The sequence below is a fragment of the Ctenopharyngodon idella genome, chromosome 1, assembly GCF_019924925.1.
Source record: "Ctenopharyngodon idella isolate HZGC_01 chromosome 1, HZGC01, whole genome shotgun sequence".
Taxonomy (NCBI): domain Eukaryota; kingdom Metazoa; phylum Chordata; class Actinopteri; order Cypriniformes; family Xenocyprididae; genus Ctenopharyngodon; species Ctenopharyngodon idella.
The window spans coordinates 29,931,894-29,956,341 of NC_067220.1; the positions used below are offsets into that span (position 1 = coordinate 29,931,894).

At 34.5% G+C, this 24,448-nt stretch overlaps 1 protein-coding gene and 1 long non-coding RNA gene across 9 annotated transcripts in view; one reads left to right on the forward strand and one right to left on the reverse strand.

The window, feature by feature from the left end:
- The window catches only part of LOC127512719 (uncharacterized), a 60,872-nt gene that overhangs the window by 31,097 nt on the left and 5,327 nt on the right, over window positions 1-24,448 (forward strand). The window lies entirely within an intron of this gene.
- Window positions 1,859-23,422, reverse strand: si:dkey-27h10.2 (uncharacterized). 8 transcript variants are annotated; one of them, XM_051893866.1, is made up of 10 exons: window positions 23,168-23,422; window positions 22,675-22,878; window positions 22,366-22,479; window positions 22,168-22,266; window positions 21,791-21,835; window positions 21,585-21,664; window positions 21,331-21,424; window positions 21,161-21,250; window positions 16,549-16,743; window positions 1,859-3,331 (listed from the first exon to the last, which is right to left on the reverse strand). In XM_051893866.1, exons 1-10 carry the CDS (start codon window positions 23,214-23,216, stop codon window positions 3,324-3,326), a joined length of 978 nt encoding a protein of 325 aa, XP_051749826.1. In that variant the 5' UTR covers window positions 23,217-23,422; the 3' UTR covers window positions 1,859-3,323. The 8 variants fall into 8 exon arrangements, with proteins under 8 accessions (XP_051749826.1, XP_051749864.1, XP_051749837.1 ...); XM_051893877.1 differs by having other exon boundaries at window positions 3,257-16,361; window positions 22,201-22,266; window positions 22,399-22,479; XM_051893849.1 differs by having other exon boundaries at window positions 3,257-16,361; window positions 22,399-22,479.

The window sequence follows — 24,448 nt, forward strand, 5'->3', positions numbered from 1 at the left end:
CATCTGTATTTGTGGAACTAATGGTCACTCTTTGATTTGTTAAACACAATCCAGAATGCACTAAACACACTACTTCATTATAGAGAAAAACAACAAATGAATAGAAATATATAGTCATAACCTGACCAACAAATAAATAAATAAATGAACTAGGTGAGTATATAATTCAGCAGCAAAAAGTATGCTAGCCTAATTCTTGAAAAAAAAACTTTGCACAGTAATTTTATAAAATCTAAATATGTTAATAAAAAGTTTAAAATTACTATTTGTATTCTTATGAAATGAAAAAAAAAAAAAATTATATTAGATTTATATTTATATAGTTTATTGATCATATAGTTCTTCTCACTTTTAAATTCCAGTTATTGTGCTTGTGACGCAAACTCACAACTCTTATGTTGTGCAATCTAACAGACACCCTGTAGCCAGTATGATGACATCGTTCAGAAACAGCAATAAACTCCAGCAAGATAAAGTCATTTTATGCAAATCCACAGCTCTTTATCTATATATCAAGTATTATAATGAGAATATATCATATTGGAGAATTTTACAGCGCTGGCTGCCGTTACCGAACGTGACGTGCTGTTTGAGTGCTGAACAGAGAATGATTGACAGCTGCAGAGGAGGAAAGACGAGTTTCCGTGAACTTAAATTTAACGATGTACATATTCTTCTGTCCCCATATTCTGCTAGTCTATTTCTTTTGCTCTATATAAAAGAGTGCAATTTTCAGATGGTTATTTAAATATCGCCTAATTTCCATTTAATTTTGAGACTGTGGCGGGACAAATTACAATGTGGCGGGCCACCACAGTCTAGTTAATGTATGGGAAACACTGCACTCTTAGCAACGTAAACTGTATGTTCTCAATTGATATTGTTCATTGATGCTTACTGTTTTTTGTAGAAGAGTATTGTGAGAAAGAGATCAAGTGATCGACTTTATTACCTGCATTCAGATTTAGCATTTTCCTTCAGGTCAGTCCTATGTTCATAATAAAAAATCTGTTTAAATGTCCGATGTATTATCTTGTCCTTTTAACAGTTAAGGGGTTTTCCTGTGACTGACAGTCGCTAGTCAAAGCATTTGTCAGTTGCGTCTTGTTCCGTGTTCACAACAATTCAGTCTTTTCAATGTAAAAGTCTTCGCTACTGACTGACACGCTCATAAAGGCAGTCTTTGCCACCATCTAATGGCGTAATAATGTAACTTGGAAGGCTTTTAGTAAGAGTTTACTTCATGAAAGTTGCATTGTTACATATTTTTGGCTTTAATTTTTGTATTGTGTGGTAACCGTTTTATAAAAGCAATAAAGTACTCGAGGCTAGTGCTTTATCGTGAATAAGTCACGGCTGAAGGGTGTTGTTGGGCATGTTTGTCAGCACAGCCTCTCGTACCTTATTGCTTACTTATGTTACATTTATTTAATATTATAATTATATAATTTCAGAGCACAACCCAATATACTTCTTGTATATTTAATAGCATTCTCAGCTTTTGTCAATGTTCAACTTGTTCAACTCATGATTTTGATGAATAATTGTTGCAAATACTGTGAAGATCTCTTTAAGATGCCATGTATTATTATCCACAAAGCAGTATGCCTTCAGTATACTGCACATCACCTACTACTTCCTCACATTCCTCTTCCTTTTGTTTTTATAAACATGTCAGTTTAGGGACTTCTGATGTTCAGGTGTTTGATTTTCCAAGGTGACAACTAATTCCTGTCTTTTAGCACACAGCACACATGGATTGAGGTGTTTCAGTGTGCACCTGGAAGTTTGCAACAGATGCAATAAAACAAATTTGCTATTATTAAAAAGGAGGTAGTTATTAAAATGAACTACTTCAAAACAGAAATAAAGCAGTTTTATTGTGAGCTTGTTGCGTAACCATTTATTTTGGCATCTGCTTGTTAGAGCAATTTGTAACGCAGTTCTTATACAGAAATCTTGCTTTATTACAAATAGAACACACACCTGACAAATTGCATAAGATTCAGTCTTACACAAGAATTACACAAGGTTTCATCCAACAGCTCAGCTAACTAGCAATGGTAGTAGTTACTGTTGAACTGTGCAGTAATGATCAGAGTAAAATGGGCAGCCAGAGCATGATATTTAGTACCATAAGCCAGAATCTGATACAGAAGATATAGCCTTAAACATACAATTTAAAAACTGAGACTGTTACTCCAGAAAAAGATTTGGGTAAACTACAAGTACTGATAAATGACAAAATTTTATTGTATTATTTGCATTATGATATTAGAAGGGAGAAGCAGTTGATTATAAACCCATGTTGCACTTAACAATAGATGTTCCTTAAGACTGCATAGTTTACAGCGGTTTATGAAAACACAGTTTAATACAAATGAATAAAACTAGCCTTTAACCCAAAACATAATGAGCATGAGATTTTAAACAAGAAAAGGAAAACGGAAAACAGAATTCCAAAAAAAAAAAAAAGGTACAGTAATTAAAGTTGTATTAGCATATATATGAATATATACTTTATATAATTTACAGTTATAGGCATCAATAACATACACACAGCAAAGGAACTGTGAGCATTATAGCACTCTAATGCGGACTTTATTTACATAAACTACTGGCATTGTAACAATGCGAAGCTGGTTGAAGTTTGGCAAACTTATCCGTTTAAAATTAGATTTTCATAAATTAGATTTAAAATGTTTACACTGTTGAAATCAAACATAATATAAGAACACAGAAAAATGGAAAAGTTACTAGTAATTTTCTGCCAGGACATTATCCATTAAGTTTACTGACATTTCCTTTAACCCCAAAACAAAACACAATGCATAATTCAATGCATAACATCAATACAGAATATTCCTTCATATTAACACAGTACAATGGGAATTATTATTATTATTATTCTGGGCTTTTTGGTAACACTTTAGTATAGGGAACATGTATTCACTATTAACTATAACTTTTCCCTCGATAAACTCCTAATTTACTGCTTATTAATAGTTAGTAAGTTAGTTGTTTAGTTAAGTTTAGGTATTGGGTAGGATTAAGAATGTAGAATAAGGTCATGCAGAATAAGGCATTAATATGTGCTTAATAAGTACTAATAAACAGCCAGTATTCTAGTAATATGCATGCTAATAAGCAACTAGTTAAAAGACCCTAAAATAAAGTGTTACCGACTTTTTTTTAGAGCGTATGCAACTAACATTGTTTTAAAATGAAAATGAAGACTCACACTCACAACAAATGATTGAGTTTTTTTTCTCCATGTTGCAATGCAGCTTTTATTTACCGGTTCAAAAATCCATCAGTCAGGTTCAGATATCTGTAAAACAGAGTTGATATTATTTTTAAACATATTAATTTATTCACATTTATTCAATTTGTAGATGTAAATCATTCATTGTATTTAACCAAAACAATGAGACAGCTATCGTACTGATAAAAGAAAATAGGTTCCAAAATGATCAAACCCACTTTGCTTTTTCCCCAAATGAGTTGTAAAGCCAGCTCATAACCTCCTACATGTATTTAGCCTTTGAAATGACCGTTTACCTCACACTAAAACATTGGTAACACTTGACAATAAGGTTTCATTAGATAACATTAGTTAACGACTTTAGTTACCATGTACTAAGAATGAACAATACTTATACTACATTTATTAATCTTAGTTAATTTCAACATTTACTAATACATTATTAAAATCAAATGTATTTGTTAGCATTAGTTAATGCACTGTGAGCTAACAAAGATTAATAAACACTTTAACATAAAGCGTTATCAAAACATCTGTTAATGGAAAAAAGCACCTAAAATTTATTGATTTTATTTGCAAAAAAAAAAAAAAAAAGCCTGAAGGTGTTATGTGTTGATATACACCATCCATGGTTTGTCAGTTTGGTATAAATGCAGAGAGTTTAAATATTTAATTTTATAATATTTAAGAACAAATTTGTAAGGCATTTATGAACATGCTCACATTCATTGAAAACTCATAAGCTTCATGATTTCTTTAACCTGTAGGCTTGTTCACAAAATGGCGTGTGATGACATCTGTATTGAAAATGTCGAATAACCACTCAATTATCAATAGAAAAGGTGCTTGTTATCCAATTTAACACAAATACTTTTACAGGCTTACACAAAGGCACAAGTGGACCATACACATTCGAACAGACTCGTTAGGCTGAGCTGGCATAGTAAACTGAGCCTGAGATAACAATCTCCCAACCCCCCTTAAATAGAGAAAGGAAAGCAGGTAGCTGGAAGACTGGACATTCCTTTAAGGATCTATCAAGACGAAACAAGGGGACTAATCTAAGAGCTCCAATCTTTCTTTTAAACTGAAGTGGAACCTCTAATTATATCAGAGCTGTTAGGGCAGGTTTGTAAAGCCAGTTTAAATTTCCATTCCGGTGCCCTTTCCACCCTAGATTTAAACCTAAGATACTCAACTAAACCTTAAATTGTAACAGGTAGTGTGTAAAGCAGTTGTTGTAATGTCTTAAAATTAATGTATTGGGATGTGCCTGTATAGTTTTAAGGTCACAAAGTCAAATTATCTTGGCTTTTTACTTTTGGAATCCTTTTAAAAGACTGTTGTTCCAAAAGTAAATCATTCAGTTCTCATATCTGCCTCCAGACCCGAGGCTGAGGTGACACTTCAAGTGCATTTCTTACAGCTTCTTGTCTGGTTCCAGGTGTGGAAATCATGATTTGTGTGTCACAAAATCCAAAAGGACACATCCTGAAGGGATGGGTTTTTGAATATAGTTTCACCTTTTACACAACACCTACTGCTCAGAGATTCATTATTCAGTTTTATCCGTAAAAAGAATGTCTTCTGACAGGCCAACACGATCAACCGATAGTGAGCATCAATCAAAAGCTTTTTCTCCAGTCACAAATGAATATTTTGACATGAATAACCATAAATTGGAACTTTATCTCACAATGTGACTTTATACCTCACAATTTCGACTTTGTCTCTTGTATTTGACACTTTGTTTCTCATTTGCAACTTTAATGTAATTGCGACTTTGTATCTGGCAAAGTGTCTTTCTTATTTTAACCATTCACAATTACCTTTTTTTTTTTTTAACCTTGAGCCTTACTATTTTCAATTGATAATGACAGCTGAGCAAATAAATAATTAAGGATGCTTCTGCAGGTCACTGAATAACAGGATATTTAAATAAATGACAATAATGGTTCTAACATGACATAAGATTGTGCTTTCAGCCATCTTACTACATCATTCCTAAGCGGCCTTGTGAACTCTTTCCTTCTGCTAGCAGTTTAAAGAGTCTCAGTGGAGAGGTGTCCTGTCAATTCCACTCAGGAATGTGGCTATGATGCCCAGGGCAGATACGGGCAGGTGAAGGTATCTGTCTTTCAGCAGTGGCCTGATCACAGCCAGGCCTGTGAAGCCGCTGCTCTAGGACACTCACTAGAATAGAAAACTGGAAGAGAGAGAATGTGCTATTGGATGCCCTTCCTTTGAATTCTGTCTTTTCAGAGCCCCATCAGTCAAACGTGTGCTTGAAACGGTGTGTGTGGATGGCGAGCTGTACTTATTATTTAAAAATAGCACAGGATGTTACACATTAAAAGAGTTGCTTTTATAGAGTTGTTTTTTTATTTTTTTATTTTACAGTATGTATGTCACAAACCAACAAAGGTTTAAAAGTAAATAATCTTTAGATTCAAAATATTCAAAATTTTGGAGTGAACTATTACTTAAATTAATCAGGCTTTCAATATATTTTGAAGATATCATTTATTATTATTGTTATTATTAATATACAAATATTAAATAAATAAGAAAGTGTACTAATACTATTATAATATTTCACTGTAAAATAAAACAAGTATTTAAGAAAAGAAATGAGAATAAATATTTTACTGTTCAACTGTAAAATTACAATACTAGTATTTATGGCCATCTTAATTTCTTTATTTTCAAACGTTAAACCATCCAGCTTTTATTTTGGCAGAAAACCGGAGGAAGATCTTAAAGGTTAAAACTTTAATTATCTTAAAAGAAACCTAAAACACAGAATCATGCAACTGATGTTACTAAGCCATATAGCAATTTCTGTAACACTTTATTTTGATGGTCCCCTTTAGACATTCTGTTGACTATAAGTAAGTTTGAACCTACAAGTCAACTAACTGTCATTAGAGTATTAGTAGGCTGTCTTCTTAATATCTACTAACACTTTATTTTGATGCTCCCACATCAGACATTCTACTGACTATAAGTAACTTTGCAAGTACGTGTCAACTTATTCTACTAACCCTAACCCTGACAGTCTACTAATACTCAACTAATACTCCATTGAGAGTTAATTGATATGTAGGTGAAGTGTTACTTGGGGACTATCAAAATAAACTGTAACTGCAGTTTCAGTTCCAATTCATTGTGTAGCCCTATCGCTTTTTGGAATATATTTTAAATGTGCATGTGTACAAGCATTTGTACCTTAGTGTGTTACCTAGCTACCTTACCTAGTGTGTTTGTTTCTTTGTATGGTTCTAAATTGTGGACCATTGCTGTTTAAAGACTTCAGTGAAACTACTGGAATGTCAGGAGGTTTGATTCTGAAAAATGACCATGAGCACTTTGACAGGCTGCTCTCTAATTAGATTTGCTTGACCTTTGTCCTTTCATTAAGTTCCCACCAAGAAGACGGACCACAGATTGTGCAAAAGGAAGAGAACTTGTGTGAACAGTCACAATATTTAACATAGGCACTCTTATTTTGTCTATATAAATTTCAATAGAATAAAATACAATTAAATATATACTTCATATATAAATTTTACAGTTTGTGGCTGCAACTTTACACTAAAAAAAGAAACCACAAAAACTGCATTTGAAAAAGGCATAATGTAAATACCAATAAGGCAAAAAAAAAAAAAAAAAAAAAATCAAAATATTTTCTTTTGTGCTCCGCAGATGATTAAATGATGGCAAAAGTTCACTTTTTGGTTGAACTATTATTTAAACAGGAATCACAATCAGGGGGTAAAATGATCGCATGCATTTACATTTACGTGCCGATTATGCTTGATAAGCCGACAATGTGTGCAGTCGAGACTGTCCTCCTTTTTTCAAACACCTTGTTACGACCTATATTTACGTTTTAAAGTCATGCGCCCTCTAGCTGGCGTAAAAATAACAGTGTCGTGTTACGTCTGTCGTCATGAAATGACGTATGACCGTCGTTACCAATCAAATTGCGTGTTCATTTAAATGCAATGTGTGGACTTTTTACACCGTTTGTCCAATTTCCATTTAGCAAAACTCTTTTTTTTTTTTATTAACGACTACACCTACCCCAACCGTAAACCTACCCCTATAGATTTATAGAGCATATACACTTTATGAGCACATGCGTTCCCTGGGATCAAACCCACGATCGCATGGTCACATGATTGCATATTGTTGTATATTACTGTAATGCTCTACCAATTGAGCTATGTGAAACCCGAAATGTGACACAGATAAAAGGGTACAATGCATTAAAATGAAAGTGTCCTGTTGTTGATAGGGGCGCAACTTTAGTAAACGCTCCTATGGGTCGCATTTCAGGGAAGTGACAAACGACCTATATGGGCGTATTGGTTGGAGGACATGTTGGTGCGGTCATGTAAATGTGTTAAACCGCTTTTCTTTTGTCAGCGTAATGGTCATAAATGACACAGCTAGATTTTGGCCCATTACCTTGATTTTGTCCAGAAAGGAGATTTGGTAAATTCACAGAAAATTCAAACATAAGAGGAGAGTATGAATTTTCAGCTGACATTCTGGAATACAATGGGGATTTTAATGGTTTATTTAACATTACAATGATTATGTTGTGAAGTTACAACCGAGGAATAACCTGATTTATTTTTATAAAAAAGTCTTGTAAACGCGGTTTGTGTTGTTCAAAACTTTTTTAGTAAGATTGGGATAGCTTTGATCCAAAAAAATCATTATTATCCTGATCCCATCAGAAGGGTGGATTTTAGAAACAAAAATGTAATAAAACTTTAAAACTGGTCAAAAATCCAACATTTGTATCATGTAATATATACACTAATATATTTTTATTTTGCTCTTGATTAGTTTAACCAGCTAATTATGGTCTTACAAGGCAGAGCTAATCTCTGCTGGACAGTGGCTCTCCAGGAACAGGTTTGGACACCCCTGCTCTAAAAGGTGATGGGAGGAAAAATAACTTTTAATGCTTTTGCATTCTCGCGCAAATGTTTTGCTTTCCCCCAAGAAATTTAGCATTTACTCTCAAAACTTGTTCTTTGCGAATGAACGCAAAGTTTTTGGGGGATTGCAAAACATTATATGATTATATGACACATTCATATATAATCATATAATGTTGATAATATATAATTTTAATTCTCCCATTTCATATTTTTTTATGCATCTGTAGGGGTCTGATTATTTAAAGGAAATAGAAAATGGAAGTGGATGTTTGTTTGCTCATGCTGTTTTTATTTTTTCCTCCTCAAATAAAACACTTAAAGTGACCCCTCATTGACTCTTCTACCAGTTGTTCTTTACATAGCTAGCAGCCTACATGTGAAATGTAACCCAATTTGAAGAACTGGTATTCCAGATTTGATAATCTGAAAAAGTGTGTATCTGGATCAGGTTGATCAAATCCTATTTTGCTTTGAAAAACCAGTACAAAAGTAACAACAATCACACTGATCATTTTACTTTAGGAATTTTGAGATTCCACTTATGGAACTCAGATGCAGTAAAATGTTCCCTTCTGGGCACTTCTGTTTGTCTAGACACACATGACCAGACATCAGTGGTGGTCAAACTTGTGTCGGTTGTTCAGAACAGCTGGCTGGTGTTTAATTGCGTATAGTGTGTTAAAGAATTTCATCCTTGTTTGTGTTAGAAAGATTTTTTTCTACCTTGTAAATCTTAACCAAACAGTGTCTTCGCCAATGTGAACACACAATAAGAGAGTCTAGACTTCCCAGAAAGAAAATTGACTTTGCTTTGTAAATACACGCTAGAAAAACCAAAAACAAATAGCAGTATAAGTTAGTTGCCTGCTAGATTCAGATTGTTCTAGTTGTCACAGAACTAGTTGTATATCGACAAAACTACTACTATATAAATAAATCAAATAAACTCCAAGAATAAAAGAAAACCGATAAAGTAATGGACAAAAGTTCCAAGAAACTCACAGGAAGTTTGAGATATCGTGTATGTTTGCCATGAACTAATTATCACCCCACTTAAATTACTTCACTGCTTGTAAAGTCACCCAAGCAAATTTATCCTCACTGAAAGTGGCCATCATTAAATGTATGATGAGTTGCACAGGATGTATAAAAAAAGCTCAAGCGAAAGGACAGCTGAAGAAGGACAAAATATAGATGAACTTTGAGTCTGACAGTCACTGTATGACAACAATGCAGGAGGCATCCAGTAACTGAAAACATTCTGCTTTTTTAAGTTTACAAATTTTGTTAGCTTTTGACATAACCATTTAATAAATTATTAAGTAAAAAATAACGACATGAATTATTATTATACTTGGTATAAAAAAAAAAAAAGGAAGGTTGCATAGTCTTTGAACAGGTGGACGAGAATGAGCTTCAAGTTTTCTGCCTCCCAACTGTAGAAGAATAGAAGTCATTGGCTTGGCTCGGGGGCCTGTTGCATTTCTTTTATCCCGTTCTACAAAAATAGCTGCAATCAAGGAAGGTGCGAGGATTTACAGGAAGATCAACAGGGACATTGATGGATGTTCCCCACGTGAATCAAACGTAGGGTTGCTGGGTCAGTGTGGTGGGATAGACCTACATGGGTGTGGTCTCAACATAAAAAAATCTATTCATGACTTCTCACAGAGGGTGAAATGGAGAAGCTTTAGAAATATGAGAGGGGATGAAGTAGCTAAATATATGAACACACACTCCCAATAATCTTAACCCAAATTCTTCAGTCTTATCTTCTCGAATCTTATTACTTAATGGCCTTGAATGTTCAACTCTTTAATGGTTATTTCACCTGTCATTGCCTTATAGGCATCTACAGAAAAAAGGTTTTGCACACCTTTAAAATAATCATTCATCCAAAAATGAAAATTCTGTTATCATTTACTCACCCTCATGTTGTTCCAAAATCATGTGTTTCATTTCTTCTGAAGAACACAAGAGATGATCTTTGAAAAGTAACATCAAACTGCATTGGTTCTTGCATGTCCACCAATAGGGTTTGATGTTGTTGATGGCAGGTCACCATATTTGATTTGGACTTTTGTATACTTGGTTTTATTTGACAGTGAATAACCGTTTAAATTTAGAGCTATTCATACGTGGATTAAACCATTAGCGTTGTTTGGGTTACTTTCTACCCCATTGACTTTCATTGTATGTAACATTGTAACAAAAAAAAAAAAAAAAAACCTGCAGAAAAATTCAAATATCTTCTTTGGTGTTCGACAAAAAAAGAGAGACGACACAAGGGTGAGTAAATGATTACAGAATTTTCATTTTTGGGTTCTTGACTTTTCTTGACTTGGTCTACAGTGCAAAGAGGAAGTCTATCAGAACACTTGGGAGTTGCCACATTCATGTCCACTTTGCAACATTGCCTTTTAAGACTGTCCAAATATAGTCATCTGTGTTTGTGTACATACAAACACTGACATCCTAATGAGTCAGATGTGGTTAATCTAAACCATAACGTGTCAGTGTAACCATGGAAACATAAAAAAACAAATTTCACTAATGACCTAGAATGCCTTTTTAACACAATTACATCACCAACACTTCAGATATGGTGAAACAACATTTTTCCGTTCATGTTGCAATTGCTGAGTAAAAGTTGTACAATTGTGCACAACTTTACTACTAGGAAAAGATTGCAGGGTTTAACTCAAACCAGAAGGTACCACCTGGTACAGCTCTGAGTTTCTCTCACTCCCACCCATCCCAAGTTACACCTGGCCAGGTGATGCGATAACCACATCAAAATGCTGGTAGTCAATAACTGCATGCGTACATGCGCAAACACACATTAGTTTCACACCAAAGCACAGTGTCTAATACTGTTCAGGCCCGGGCGAGTGCCAGATTGTTATTGTAAATCTAGCATTGACTTGGTTTCTTTGTCATTAGACAGTATTGGACAGACCACTCCTAAAACAGTTTTAAGATTCAAGGTTTTTGAGTTTTCAGATCTTATTCTTTGTTGTTTTAATCCAGAATTCATCAATGTCATGGACTGTTACTAAACATTTGCTGCCTTAGCAATTAAAATTGAAAGTAGTGCATGAAGTGTTTGTTTCTCTCTGTTTAGTAGACAAAGCACCATAAAGGAGGGGGGAGGGGGGGAATGTGCACAGGTACAGCTGAAGCATTTACGAGAGCCCTATCAGCTCCCACAACCTGGAAACGGAGCCTCCAACAATGACCGGAGAGGACATGAAAGCATACCCTCTTACTAGAAAATAATACCCTATATAATATTCCCTGGGGCTCTGGCTAATTATACTGCTTTATGAGCAGTCATGGTCATTAGCTGTTATCTATGGGGGTGGGAGAACATGACCTCTTTCAAGTTCATGTCTCCAACCTGCCCATCAGTTCCAAACCAGCTGGAATGAATGAGAGGTTTTCTCTCTGTTTCCTCCCTTTGATTATTTTACTGTTGCTGTTTTTTGAATGAGTGGACTTGTCCTTATTTTCTGCTAGTTATAGTTCATTTGTGTATAGCTTTGTATGTTCAAATATGTCTAATAATTTTTAACTTTGTATTTCTGAGTGTGTGTGTGTGTGTGTGTGTACATTACTGCTCAAATTTTTTGGGTCAAGCAATTTTTTTTTTTTTTTAATTAATACGTTTATTCAGTAAGGATGCATTAAGTTACAAAAGTTTTCTATTTCATATAAATTCTGTTCTTTTGAACTTTCTATTTATCAAAGAATCCTGAAAAAACTCACAGTCTCCACAAAATATTAAGCATTATTATTGGTTTAAATAATAATGTTATTTTAATATTACTGTTTTTACTGTATTTTTGATCAAATAAACACAGCCTTGGTAAGTAAGAGACTTTTTTTAAAAAAACATTTAAAAACGTACTACTTTTGAACAGCAGTGTACGTTATAATCAGAGCTTAAATTACATTTTTGAAAATAGGGGGAATTCCCCCTTAGGTGACTCTTATGGGGAGTGTATACAGTGGCAAGAAAAAGTATGTGAACCACTTGCAGAATCTGTGAAAATGTGCAAAATTTTAACAAAATAAGAGAGATCATACAAAATGCACGTTATTTTTTATTTAGTACTGTCCTGAGTAAGATATTTTACATAAAAGATGCTTACATATAATCCATAAGACAAAAAAATAGCTGAATTTATTAAAATGACCCAGTTCAAAAGTTTGTGAACCATTGATTCTTAATACTGTGTGTGGTTATCTGGATGATCTACGACTGTTTGTTTGTTGTGTGATGGCTGTTCATGAGTCCCTTGTTTGTCCTGAGCAGTTAAACTGAGCTCTGTTCTTCAGAAAAAATCTCCAGGTCCCAAAAATTCTTCAGTTTTCCACCATCTTTTGCATATTTGAACCCTTTACAGCAGTGACTGAATGATTTTGAGATCCATCTTTTCACATGGAGGACAACTGAGGGACTCAAACACAACTATTAAAAAAGGTTCAAACATTCACTGATGCTTCAGAAGGAAACACAATGCATTAAGAGTCGGGGAGTGAAAACTTTTGAACAGGATGAAGAGGTCCAAATTTGTCTTATTTAGCTTGAATATCATTTTTTTTCATTTAGTACTGCCCTTGGAAGCAACAGAAAATAATTGCATGTTTCCCGGAAGACAAATTAAATACAATTTACCTTGATCTTCAAATTCCAAATGTTTTCACCCCCCGTCTACTAATGCATCATGTTTTTTCCTGGAGCATCAGTGAATGTTTGAACCTTTTTTAAAAGTTGTGTTTGAATCCCTCAGTTGTCCTCAGTGTGAAAAGACGGATCTTAAAATCATTTAGTCACTGCTGGAAAGGGTTCAAATATGCAAAAAATGCTGGAAAACTGAAGAATCTGCAGGACCTGGAGATTTTTTTCTGAAGAACAGAGCTCAGTTTAACTGTTTAGAGCAAACAAGAGACTCATGAACAACCATCACAAAACAAAAAAACAGTCGTAGATCATCCAGGTAACCACACACAGTATTAAGAATCAGTGGTTCACATACTTATGAATGGGGTTATTTTAATAAATTCAGCTATTTTTTTGTCTTATGGATTATATGTAAACATCTTTTATGTAAAATATCTTACTCAGGACAGTACTAAATAAAAAATAACATGCATTTTGTATTATCTCCCTTATTTTGTTAAAATTATTAACATTTTCACAGATTCTGCAAGTGGTTCACATACTTTTTCTTGCCACTGTGTGTATATATATATATATATATATTTAGGGGTGGGACGGTTCAGATTTCTCACGGTTTGGTTTGTTTCACGGTTTTAGTGTCACGGTTTCGGTACAGTTCGGTATGTGCTATGCTCAGTAAAAAATAGGACAATTGTCAAATAAAGATAAAGAAAATAAATAACAAATAATCTACCTACAAGAAACAGCACAAATAAATACATGAGAGCTAAGATACAAATTAAATAAACAATTTTTTACAGGTTTTTCAGGTATCTAACAGCTTTCAGGTACAGAAATTGAATAAAGTAATCAAATATAAAATAACACTTCGAATAGTTAAATAAAGATGAAACATTACTGAAGTTACAAAAGCTATTAAGTCAAGAGTGATTTCTTCGTGCTTTGTCATTCGATTAACATTAAAACACAGAGAGCAGGAATATTAGACTGCTGTCCCTTTAAGACATAATTCAAAGATCCAATATGCTGATACTGATGCGTTGTCTGTCTCGTTTTTCATAACCTACTATGTTTGTTAGGATACTCGCTAAGATGAGCATGTTGACATCATTTTTTTTGTGTGAATTTGTCCATTCAGGTGCAAGACTTGAAAGAGAATTTGCGCGAGAGTATTTGCGCGCTGTGACGCGTCTCTCCATGTACGCGCTTCAGATGAGTACACACAAATCTCCTCACAGCGTGCGCAAGTTCTCTTTCGCGTCTTACGAATGAATGTTTAAATTGGCAAGGTTTAAATGAGTTTAGTTTAAACACAGATAGCAACGTGATATGTTCAGGTCTCACCTGCGCTCGCGTCGCGCGCTATCAACACCCGGGTGATGACGAGCTGGTCATAGAGCTTTCGGCACGTCATTGAACATTTGTTTACAACGAGTGACTGTTTTGTCCATGTTCTTTTGATCATCGCTGTTGTAACGTATTGGAAAGTAGAATGCATATCCATCGACTGAAACATACATTAGCCGAATCTGTCTGTCTGTTTTGCACGTTGTTTTCAACAAACCATATTATAGATGCGTCGTCAGATTTGGGATGAACCGCGGTGCAAGCGCGTGCCGAACCGTGGGTGGAGAACTGCACGGTTCGATTTTTTACAGTGAACCGTCCCACCCTTAATATATATATATATATTATTTGCTCACTCAATGTATTTGTGTTTTTACAATGGGGTTACAATTCTTACATTTGTTGACACACAAGCCAAGGAACTAAAAAAAACTTAAAACTAAAACTAAAACTAAAAAAAACTAAAAAAAAAAAAAAATCAAGTAAACAAGAACAAATAAACAAATTACTTGCAGAAGCACAAAAAAAAAAAAAAAAAAATACAATAGAATAAAGAATACAAATGAAATAAAGAGTGTTTCAAGGTTTTCAGGTCTAAAGCCCTGGATACACTGCACGATTTTTGGCTGTCCCAGACGAAATATTGCCATCATGAAACAATCGTGGCGATTTCTGTGATCGTGGCTCTTTATCGGTGGTCCTATGTTGTACATTGAGAATACGGCCGCTTTCCCAGTCTTGCGACCAAAGACCTATGATCATTTTCTGACAGTGTCAGAAATTCAGTATGATGATCTGCATAGTGTGTTTGCTGCTACGACCTACATCTACTGACCAGCCAATAAAAATGCGACATGAAATCAACGCAACATGGCGCTAAAACTTAAAACCGCTTACCTCAAGCTCTTTTACATTCTTCTTTCGCCGCTTCCTTTTTTTTTTTAGCACACATAAAAACTACAACTGCCAAAGTGTGATTCAACATGGTCTTTTTGTTTACCACTAGCGCATGCTGATGACATTTTATTCTTCTATAGAAACTTGCATCATAACCTACGAGTCAATAGGTGTCATAATAGTACAGTCTACATGCATGTCGTACCCAAGTTTAATAGATCCATGTCGCACAGTGTGATAAAGTAATGATCTTATAGGATTGCTAAAATCGTGCACTGTATCCAGGGCTTAACAGTGTTCAGGGACAGCAGTACTACCGAAATTAAATACTTCAAATGTTTCATTGTATAAATTAAATATAGATTAATCCTTAAAATTAAAGTTACTTAAGTTATTCTGTCAGGAGCAGTGAGAGTTTTTTTGACAGTAACAAAATGAAAAAAAAAAAAAAAAAAAAGCATTTTCACTAGTGGTCTCAGACTTTGAGACCACTAAAAATTGAAGCTGAAATTTTTCAGTGTTTAGTATATGACTTTTTTGTAAGAATGTTACATTTATGAAAGGGCGTGTAAATTGTGGAATGACTGCAGTAATAAAAGCACCATCAGCATTCCATTGTCCATACCGTGGGGCATCTTGTACTGAAATGCTGATGAGGGTCTCTCATCAGCTGTTAACAGAGAAACAAATTTCACTGTAAGCTGCAAACAGAAATAATGCTGCTGGGGCACAGGTGTGCGACAAAACACCCTGACAGAGGGAATTAAAACTGTGGTATCTCTCACAAGTGTCTGATGACATGAGTCCTGGAGCGGCGTCTTTGGTTGAGCTCAGTGGATATGATGTGATGAGAGATGGAATGCTCTATACCACATATATGTATGAGTAGAAGAAGCAACTTGATTGGAATGTCCAATGTGAATCATGATATGAATGTGTGATCTGTGCCCTATAGCACTTTTTAGGTACAATAATCATCTCTATATGCTGTTTTTTTTGTTTTTTTTTCTAAATTTAGAAACTTGCTATAACAAATCTAGTGTGTTTATATTCCAGAAACATGTATTTTACATCTCTAGTAGAACACAGCACTGTATGTATTTGTGTGGTCTACTGGAAAACTTTGTAAAATATTGTGAAGGTGCTGATTTATTTTAAAGTCGACCATCAAGAGAGATTTCAGTGAATTTATGCAATTTGCCATTGACTGAAACAAAAAGAGGGAGTGGTGAATAGAGGGAGATAGTATTAGTATATCCAAACAACTCAATAATCTCACTAGCTTTTATAGTATATTTGTTTCTCTGTTAATCTTATGGTATACAGATCATCTCTCAGTCCACAAGACATGGACAGTGTAACTGACATTAGACAGTTCTCACAGTCTTACTAACCTTCAGTTCTTGTATTGTTGCTGTTGTTATCATTGAGAGCATCATCTAAGGATTCCATTGAGGTCTTGGTGGAGATCGTCGGTTCTCCATCAGTCATATCCACTACAGTCAGCTCTGCTGTTTTGTCCTTTGGGATCACTGTGGCCTGAGTGCTGGACAAATTCTGTTGGTTTTCTTGTTTAACATCAACCGATTCTGTAGGGAATATGTATTTGAATATGTTTTAGGCAGTGCTTCTAAAAGGATGATGTGTCACACAAACAAGTTTAAAGGATATAATTTTTACATTACATAAAACACTTATTTTTTTCACTGGCTCACAAATTAAGGCCCTAAAAAACGTCAAGCGAAATCAAAGAACAAACTGGTGTGACGTCATTTCGAAACAAAATCGTGCCAAAAGTTTTTTCCGGGAGTTTAAAAATTTATAATACAGATTGCTTCAGCGATAACGACCTTTAAACTACCATTGGTCTGTGACAATTCTACGTAATAGGTAGGTGAGCTCTGATGCTCCACCTTCTTTGATGTGGAAATCAGTCTGTCAAGGTCAGATGCAAGTAAAAACATGAACATTGAAGATTTGCTCTGGTACCTTTCAAGTGTGAATAGAACTAAAACACTAAAACATATTGGATACTTGTTTCCCAACAACTCTAACTACTCTTAAAACTAAATTGCACATGAAACACCTGGGTGTCTAGCCTTAGTGGTCTCAAACCTTTTGTGTTCCTATCATTTTCAGTGCAGTAAATCTTGAAAATTAGCGGTGGGAGAAACAGAATGAGCAGGTGGTAGAAACAGAGCCTTATGACTGGAAAGTCAGCACTTATCAGATGAAGGGGCATCATAAAACCATTAGCAACTATGTCATTGCAATGCACACTTCTGTTAATTTTTTTCCTCCATGGTCATTTTCTATCCCTCTGTCATTGTTACTCACTCTCTCCCACTGTGTGGTTTATTTTGACCTGGAGGTGGTTGCAGTAAATAAAGCCGCTAAAGCCAGGAAACGGATTGAGACCCATTAGTTGCTAAAATGTAACGTGTGGAGCTTGTCAATGACAGGCAGCGGATTTTGGTGAGAAAAAGAACCATCCCGTGATTACAGGGAGCTTGAAGAGAAATTGAGACTATAGGAAGTAATGCTGTTAAGCTATTCTAAATGCTTGCTGTAGGCAAACAATCCAACTACCCCCTTTTGTTAGTCGTGCTTGTTATTTTTACTTTGTCATCTTGTCTAACTTTATATCTATATCTCTTTGATATTAAGAGATAGGGACTTTCATTGTATGGAGAAGAAAAAAAGAGCCAGATTTTTTTAATCATGGAATATCATATAAATAAATGTTTTTAATAAAATATATTTTAAAAAAGCATGTTATGTTGGGTCAGTTTGAACTCCTGTAAATTCTAGGGTTGATATTGTGTAAAGAAATAATCTATTTTTTGTAGTGCTGAAAAAATGACAATGTCGTTATTAAGGGAACTTCTAAGGTTCCTCAAAGTCCTAGACTGGTAAGCAAATAGTGTAATTTCCTGTTGCAAAAGTTGTGAGGGTGAAACGCATAGCTGTCATTGTTTCCAGTAAACTGCAATCACCTTCACTCTTTATTTTTTTGGTAACACTTTACAATAAGGTTTTATTATTTAACAGTTAACTACTTTAGTTAACATCATCTAATGAACAATACTTCTACAGCATTTATTAAACTTTAATGTTAATTTCAACATTTACTAATACATGATTAAAATCAAAAGTTGTATTTGTTAACATTAGTTAATGCACTGTGAGCTAACATGAACAACAATGAACAACTGGATTTTTATTAATTAGCATTAACAAAGATTACACTAACATTAACACAGATTAATAATTTATTGCTCAGTGATTAATAATGTATTGCTCATTGTTAGTTCATGTTAGTTAATACATGAACTAATGTTAACAAATGAGACCTTATTGTAAAGTGATACTCAATTTTCAATATATTGTTGGGGAAAGAGCTCTAACAAAAGAGCACATTAACAAATTAAAACAAAAAAATGTAACTAAACAGACATCTGTGAAATGAATTGAATTTTAACCATCTGTATTACTTTTCATTACCTCTTTTGATTACCTGAATGAACAGGACAGTAGATTAATTAAAAGCACTATGAGCCCACATCTCTAAGCAGTATTTCTTATATTCCTATGAGCAAACCTAGACAGCCTAAGTCATCTTTATTTCTGTTATGAGTCTTCCAGATGGTAGGGATCAGACAAAAAGACCAGTTGCCTCTGGTCAAAAGTGGTCATTTCCTAACATTGAAACATGTCCAAGCAGGCTCAGTTGAGATAATGGTTGCTGGTTGCTGGAGACTACAATATCATGCAAGATAAATGAGTTTTGTTCAGAGCTGGAACCCTCAAATATCTTTTCTCCTTCAATTTTGTTTTGTTTATTGTATGTCAGAATTGTGCAAAGATTCTTTCAAAGCAGTGCAAAAGCTGTTGAGTCATTCCGTGTCAACACAACCAGGTCCCCAGCTCAAATTTTTTATTTTTTTCTGTACAAAGACAAACATAATTGAGCCATTGAGAGCCTTTAAAATGAAGATACCAAAAGGAAAGTTTGTTAAGAACCAGAATCTAAAAGGATATTAAAGGGTTAATTCACCCAAAAATGAAAATTCTGTCATTAATTACTCGCCCTCATGTTGTTCCACACCCGTAAGACCTTCGTTCATCTTCGGAACACAAATTAAGATATTTTTCATAAAATCCGATGGTTCAGTGAGGCCTCTATTGACAGCAAGATAACTAACACTTTCAGATGCCCAGAAAGCTACTAAAGACATATTTAAACCAGTTCATGTGAGTACAGTGGTTCAACCTTAATGTTATGAAGCGACGAGAATACTTTTTGTGGGCCAAAAAAACAAAATAACGACTTTATTCAGCAATATTTGATGGGCGATTTCAAAACACTGCTTCATGAAGCTTTGAAGCTTTACGAATCTTTTGTTTCGAATCAGTGGTTCCGAGCGCGTATCAAACTGCCAAAGTCACGCCCCCCAGTGGTGAACTATTGAAATTTCAAAACACTTATGATCTAACGAAGCCTCGTTTACTGAAATCACGTGACTTTGGCAGTTTGATACACGCTCCAAACCACTGATTTGAAACAAAAGATTCGTAAAGCTTCAAAGCTTCATGAAGAGGTGTTTTGAAATCGCCCATCACTAGATATTGTTAAATAAAGTTTTTTTTTTTTTTGGCACACAAAAAGTATTCTCGTCACTTTATAATATTAAGGTTGAACCACTGTAGTCACATGAACTGTTTTAAATATGTTTTTAGTAGCTTTCTGGGCATTGAAAGTGTTAATTGTCTTGCTGGCAATGGAGGCCTCACTGAGCCATCGGATTTTATCAAAAATATGTTAATTTGTGGAACAACGTTTTTGGGTAAACTAACCCTTTAAGATATCTTTAATACTTCTTGAGTTACAGTCATACTACAAAAAAAAAAAAAAAAAAAAAAAAAAACACAAGAAGTGCTTTTTGTCATTTTTGAACTGTCACTGTTGGCATATAATGAAACAAAGTTTGCTAAAGTCAACAAATTTTACTAATAGACCTACCAATCTCTGTGTAATAATAAAATAATGATGCTGCCATCTTTCTAATGTAATTTTTACAACCCTGTAAATTGGCTCCAAATCTCAAGTGAAAATTGTCATTTTGACACCCCTCTATAAAATAGTGGATTACTCAGTAAATATACATCTGTGACATTTAATATTTTGGCTCTCATCACTATTTGTCTTTGTACAGAAAAAAAAAAGCAAAAATTTGAGTCGGGGAAGTTTCCGAAATTTGGTTGATTTGTCTCAGAATGACCCTGTTGAAGGAAGTTGAAGGATCTTGTATATTGCAAGAGCTTAAGCAATTTGACGTTCATGGAGTTTGTATGAAGGGAGTCCATTTAAGAAACTGGATGTACGGTCCTAAATTTGACAGTGCCACTTTTTTTTTTTAATTGCTGTTTTGTCATAGGTGTAAAATGCAGTCTTTCATGAGAAGAGAGTCTAATAGATCTATACTCTGTCTTGTCTTAGAAGTCCATCCAGTGGAGCTCTCTGTTATTGCAACTAGTTGAACAAATTCTTGATCTTGTTCAGCTTTCCAGTCAGTGGTTTTACTAAAGGAACTTTGGGGATCATGGACAAAATCATTTTTGCTGTACAGTTTAGTACAGCAGATATAGTTTTCAGGATTCTTTGAATAGAAAGTTTATTTGAAAATTGTATTCATCCTTGCTGAATAAAACTATTAATTTCTTTTTTAAAAATGACTGATCCCAAACTTTAGAATGATAGAATTTTATATAATTTCATTCTATTTATTTATTTATGTATTTATTTAATAACAACGATTCACTTCTGCAGTGTACTTGGGTTCAAAAACATGGCAGCTTGTTTCAACATACTAATTTCCTTGTTTTTCCTTATAAAATCATAATGTATGAACATTTGTGTTGAAATTCATTTAAGCTATAATGCATCTCTCAGGATGAAGTGGTTACCAGACAGCATTTGACAGAAATCAGCTGCCTGTCTCATACCTTTCCCTCCCTCTGGCTTTTCAGTTTCCTTCGCAGGGCCAGGGTCCTTTAACGGCTCGGTGGACTCGGCAGGAGTAAACGTTTGTATATCTTTGGGAACAGTGTATAACGCACGGTCAGTGTAGTTAGAGAAATCCCTGTGGTGATGGAGAGTTAGGAATATCTGGTACCTTTTTCTGATGTGGTGTCAAACACCTCTGCATCCACTGTGCTGAGTGGGATATGAGCATCTTCCTGTTTGGGATGCAAGTCCACGGAGTACCTCTGCATTAGACAAACATGATCAGTATGTAGTTTGTATATCCAGTGTAATAATTATAAAATATCAAATGCACAGGGAGCCATAAATTAAGGCTATTAAATGTTATTATTGGTTTTCAAATGTCCCCCAATTAATTTACAAAACAAAAAAAAAATCTCTTACCCTGGACTTCTTTTGAAGGCAACAATAAACTACTACCCCACTTATGCACACGACAACAATAATCAGGATAATTATGTAAGCTGTTGAGAAAACAGTATAATAATCAATAACAACTCTATTTAAAGCAATTAAAAAGAAACAAGAAAACTGAAATGTAACATGAATAAAAAAACACTGACAATAAAGAGAGAAAAAAGATCACTCACTTATTCCGTTGCTTTTTCCCTTTGTTTGTGTGTGTATATGAGGTGCTGTAATAATAATAATAAATAATGTATAGATATGCAATGCCTTGCACAAAGAATTGTTTTTTTTTTGGTGAATAGCAAGTTTATGCTCTAATTTTGGTGGTAAACAAAGGATTAATTAACTGTTATCCAGCTGACTTTTATTCCTGCAGTAAGTTGCTTGTTTCAGGTAGTTGATAATAATTTACTTTGGCAGGTGATGACAGTTTTAAGAGTTTGCTAGGCCACAAGCTTCCTTCCTGTGTAAGAATGACTCAGACTACAGTTGTTGGATATTAAAACAAAATCAAATCTGTGATCAGTATGCTTGCATTTCACAGTATTTTCTCTCTTACTGGTTATTTTGCTGGCTGTGCTTTTAATCGTACTTGCGCTGGATTTTGGAACATTCTTCCCAGGATCATCTGTGGTGACATTGTTGGTCTGTGGATGATCTGAAGGATAAGAATAACTCAGACTACAGTTGTTGAATATTAAAAAACAATCAAATCTGTGATCAATATGCTTGCATTTCACAGTATTTTCTCTCTTACTGGTTATTTTGCTGGCTGTGCTTTTAATCTTACTTGTGCTGGATTTTGGAACATTCTCCTGAGAATCGTCTGTGGTGTCATTGTTGGTCTGTGGATAATCTGAAGTAGGCGAATCTATTGGCCAAGAAGAACAAAAGATACCCAAATGTGACCTTATTTCAGTTAGAGGTTCTCATTTTTGTTTCAATAGTGAAGCAAGAAGCAAAGCATATAAACTGGCTTAGAATTTTCCTACCAGTCCTACCATGTTGCCGCATTAGGTGTGTAGACACATAAATAACAGCTAATCAAGGAAAATGAAAAAGCTACCTGACATATTCTCATCCGTAGTGCTTATCAGGGTGTCAGTGGAGTTTGGAGGGAATGAAGTGGGGAGGTTGTCCGGAAAGTCTGCTGATGTTTGATTTAATATGGTGGTGTGGTCATTAGACATTGAAACTACAGCAGTGGTGGTTTCTTCGCTGTATGTCATTGTTGTTAACTCATTTTTAACAGCAAGGACAAGCAAGGCACCTGCATTGTACCGGAGAAAGGTCAGATCATGAGGAACATAACTATTACATTTACATGTTATTTATTGCATCTATAAATTACAACTGTATCTGCAATATTAACTGAATGAACAATGGAAAGCATTTTCTACCCTTTACCCAACATAAAAATGGAGATAGAAAATAGAATATCAGTTAGATTACTAAATTTAATCTTATTTAATTCTCCTCCTTTACTTGTTTTCAATGAGCTATTTGCTCAAATTTAGCAGTTACCCAAATTTTTAAAAAATACACATCTTTAAACATACCAATGAGGAGATGAAGTGATGTGGAGCACATCTTGAAAGGTGATAGCATCTAGTCAAATGAGTGTTCCTTCCTCAGGACAGCAAGTGCTCAGTCTGAAACCACGTAACTTCCACTTCTATGACCAGCACAGGATGCAGCAGACTATTGCCTAAAAAAGGCACATAAGGAACTTGTGCACTTTTGTAAAGCCCCATTTGCTACATTTGTATTATTCATTTAATTAAAATATACAGGTTTTCTGTGCTTTTTAAGCGTTGATATTATGATCTATTGTTTGCAGCAAGGCTAAAAAGGGAAATACTGCTGTATAGGAACATGTGGTTTACTGGGTTAGCGAGTGCATCTGTATTTCCTCTTAGAAGTAATTTCATCATAGATGTTTGTCGTTCTAAATTTAATACCAGTAATTTTTATAATAAATTTCTAGGGGGTAAAAGCACTTATGCTTCACTACAATACTTCACTACAATGTGGTGGTGGTGGGGGTGGGGTGGGGGATGGGTCAAAGATGAAAAGAGGTTTTCAGGCATCAAAAAAAGTGTAATGCAGCTTTAAATTTAGTTTTTCCCCCCATACGTTAGGATGTGTCCTGTTTAATTTTATATTTTTCTAAGCAAAAAATAAAAACCATCATACATTTTTACCATGATTTACAGAAGACACCCACTAAAATGTCATTCAGTGTAACAATAGTTACTGTATGTAACAAAAAATCGAGCATTTAAAGCAGCGGACGACAAACCTGCACCACGAGAATAAAAGGAGTGTTATTGTTTGCTGGTTTAGATGCTAATATCATTATGGTTATGGTTATCTTTATAGTTATTCTTCTTGGTGTGATCGGGCCTTAAGAGTGCCACCCAAGCATTTACTTTTTAGCTTTTTGGCTTTTTACAGTGCTTAGAAACTCTCTTTTCATGGGCATCTAAAATAAATTCATAACACAAATAAAACTATACAAAAAAACATTAAAATAGTAATATTTATTAAGTTTAACACATAGTTGTAAGTGCTCAACATTCCTCATTTATCTGTAATATAAATAAGGCACAAAAATTGTTATCTGGTGAGTCATTCAGTGTAATAGAAGACACTGTGGTGTAACCGAGAATTTGCAACACCCTGAATGTCAAAACTTCTACTTCAGCTTATATGGCAGGCAATCAACTGGACATCTTTTTCAAATAGTGAGTTTGACCAGTAAAGGTGCTGTATGTAATTTTTTGACTATACTAAAGCATGAAAAATACCTTAATATATTTGCAGATATTTAGGAAACA

What these genes read in the sequence shown, in the direction of transcription:
- si:dkey-27h10.2 (XM_051893843.1), bottom strand. Translation starts at nt 23,216, where the DNA reads ATGCTATCACCTTTCAAGATGTGCTCCACATCACTTCATCTCCTCATT. An exon ending in GGGAAAAAGCAACGGAATAA is followed by an intron (nt 21,665 to 21,790) that starts GTGAGTGATCTT and finishes TTTTCTCAACAG; the next exon opens with CTTACATAATTATCCTGATT. An exon ending in TGACACCACATCAGAAAAAG is followed by an intron (nt 21,251 to 21,330) that starts GTACCAGATATT and finishes CTGTTCCCAAAG; the next exon opens with ATATACAAACGTTTACTCCT.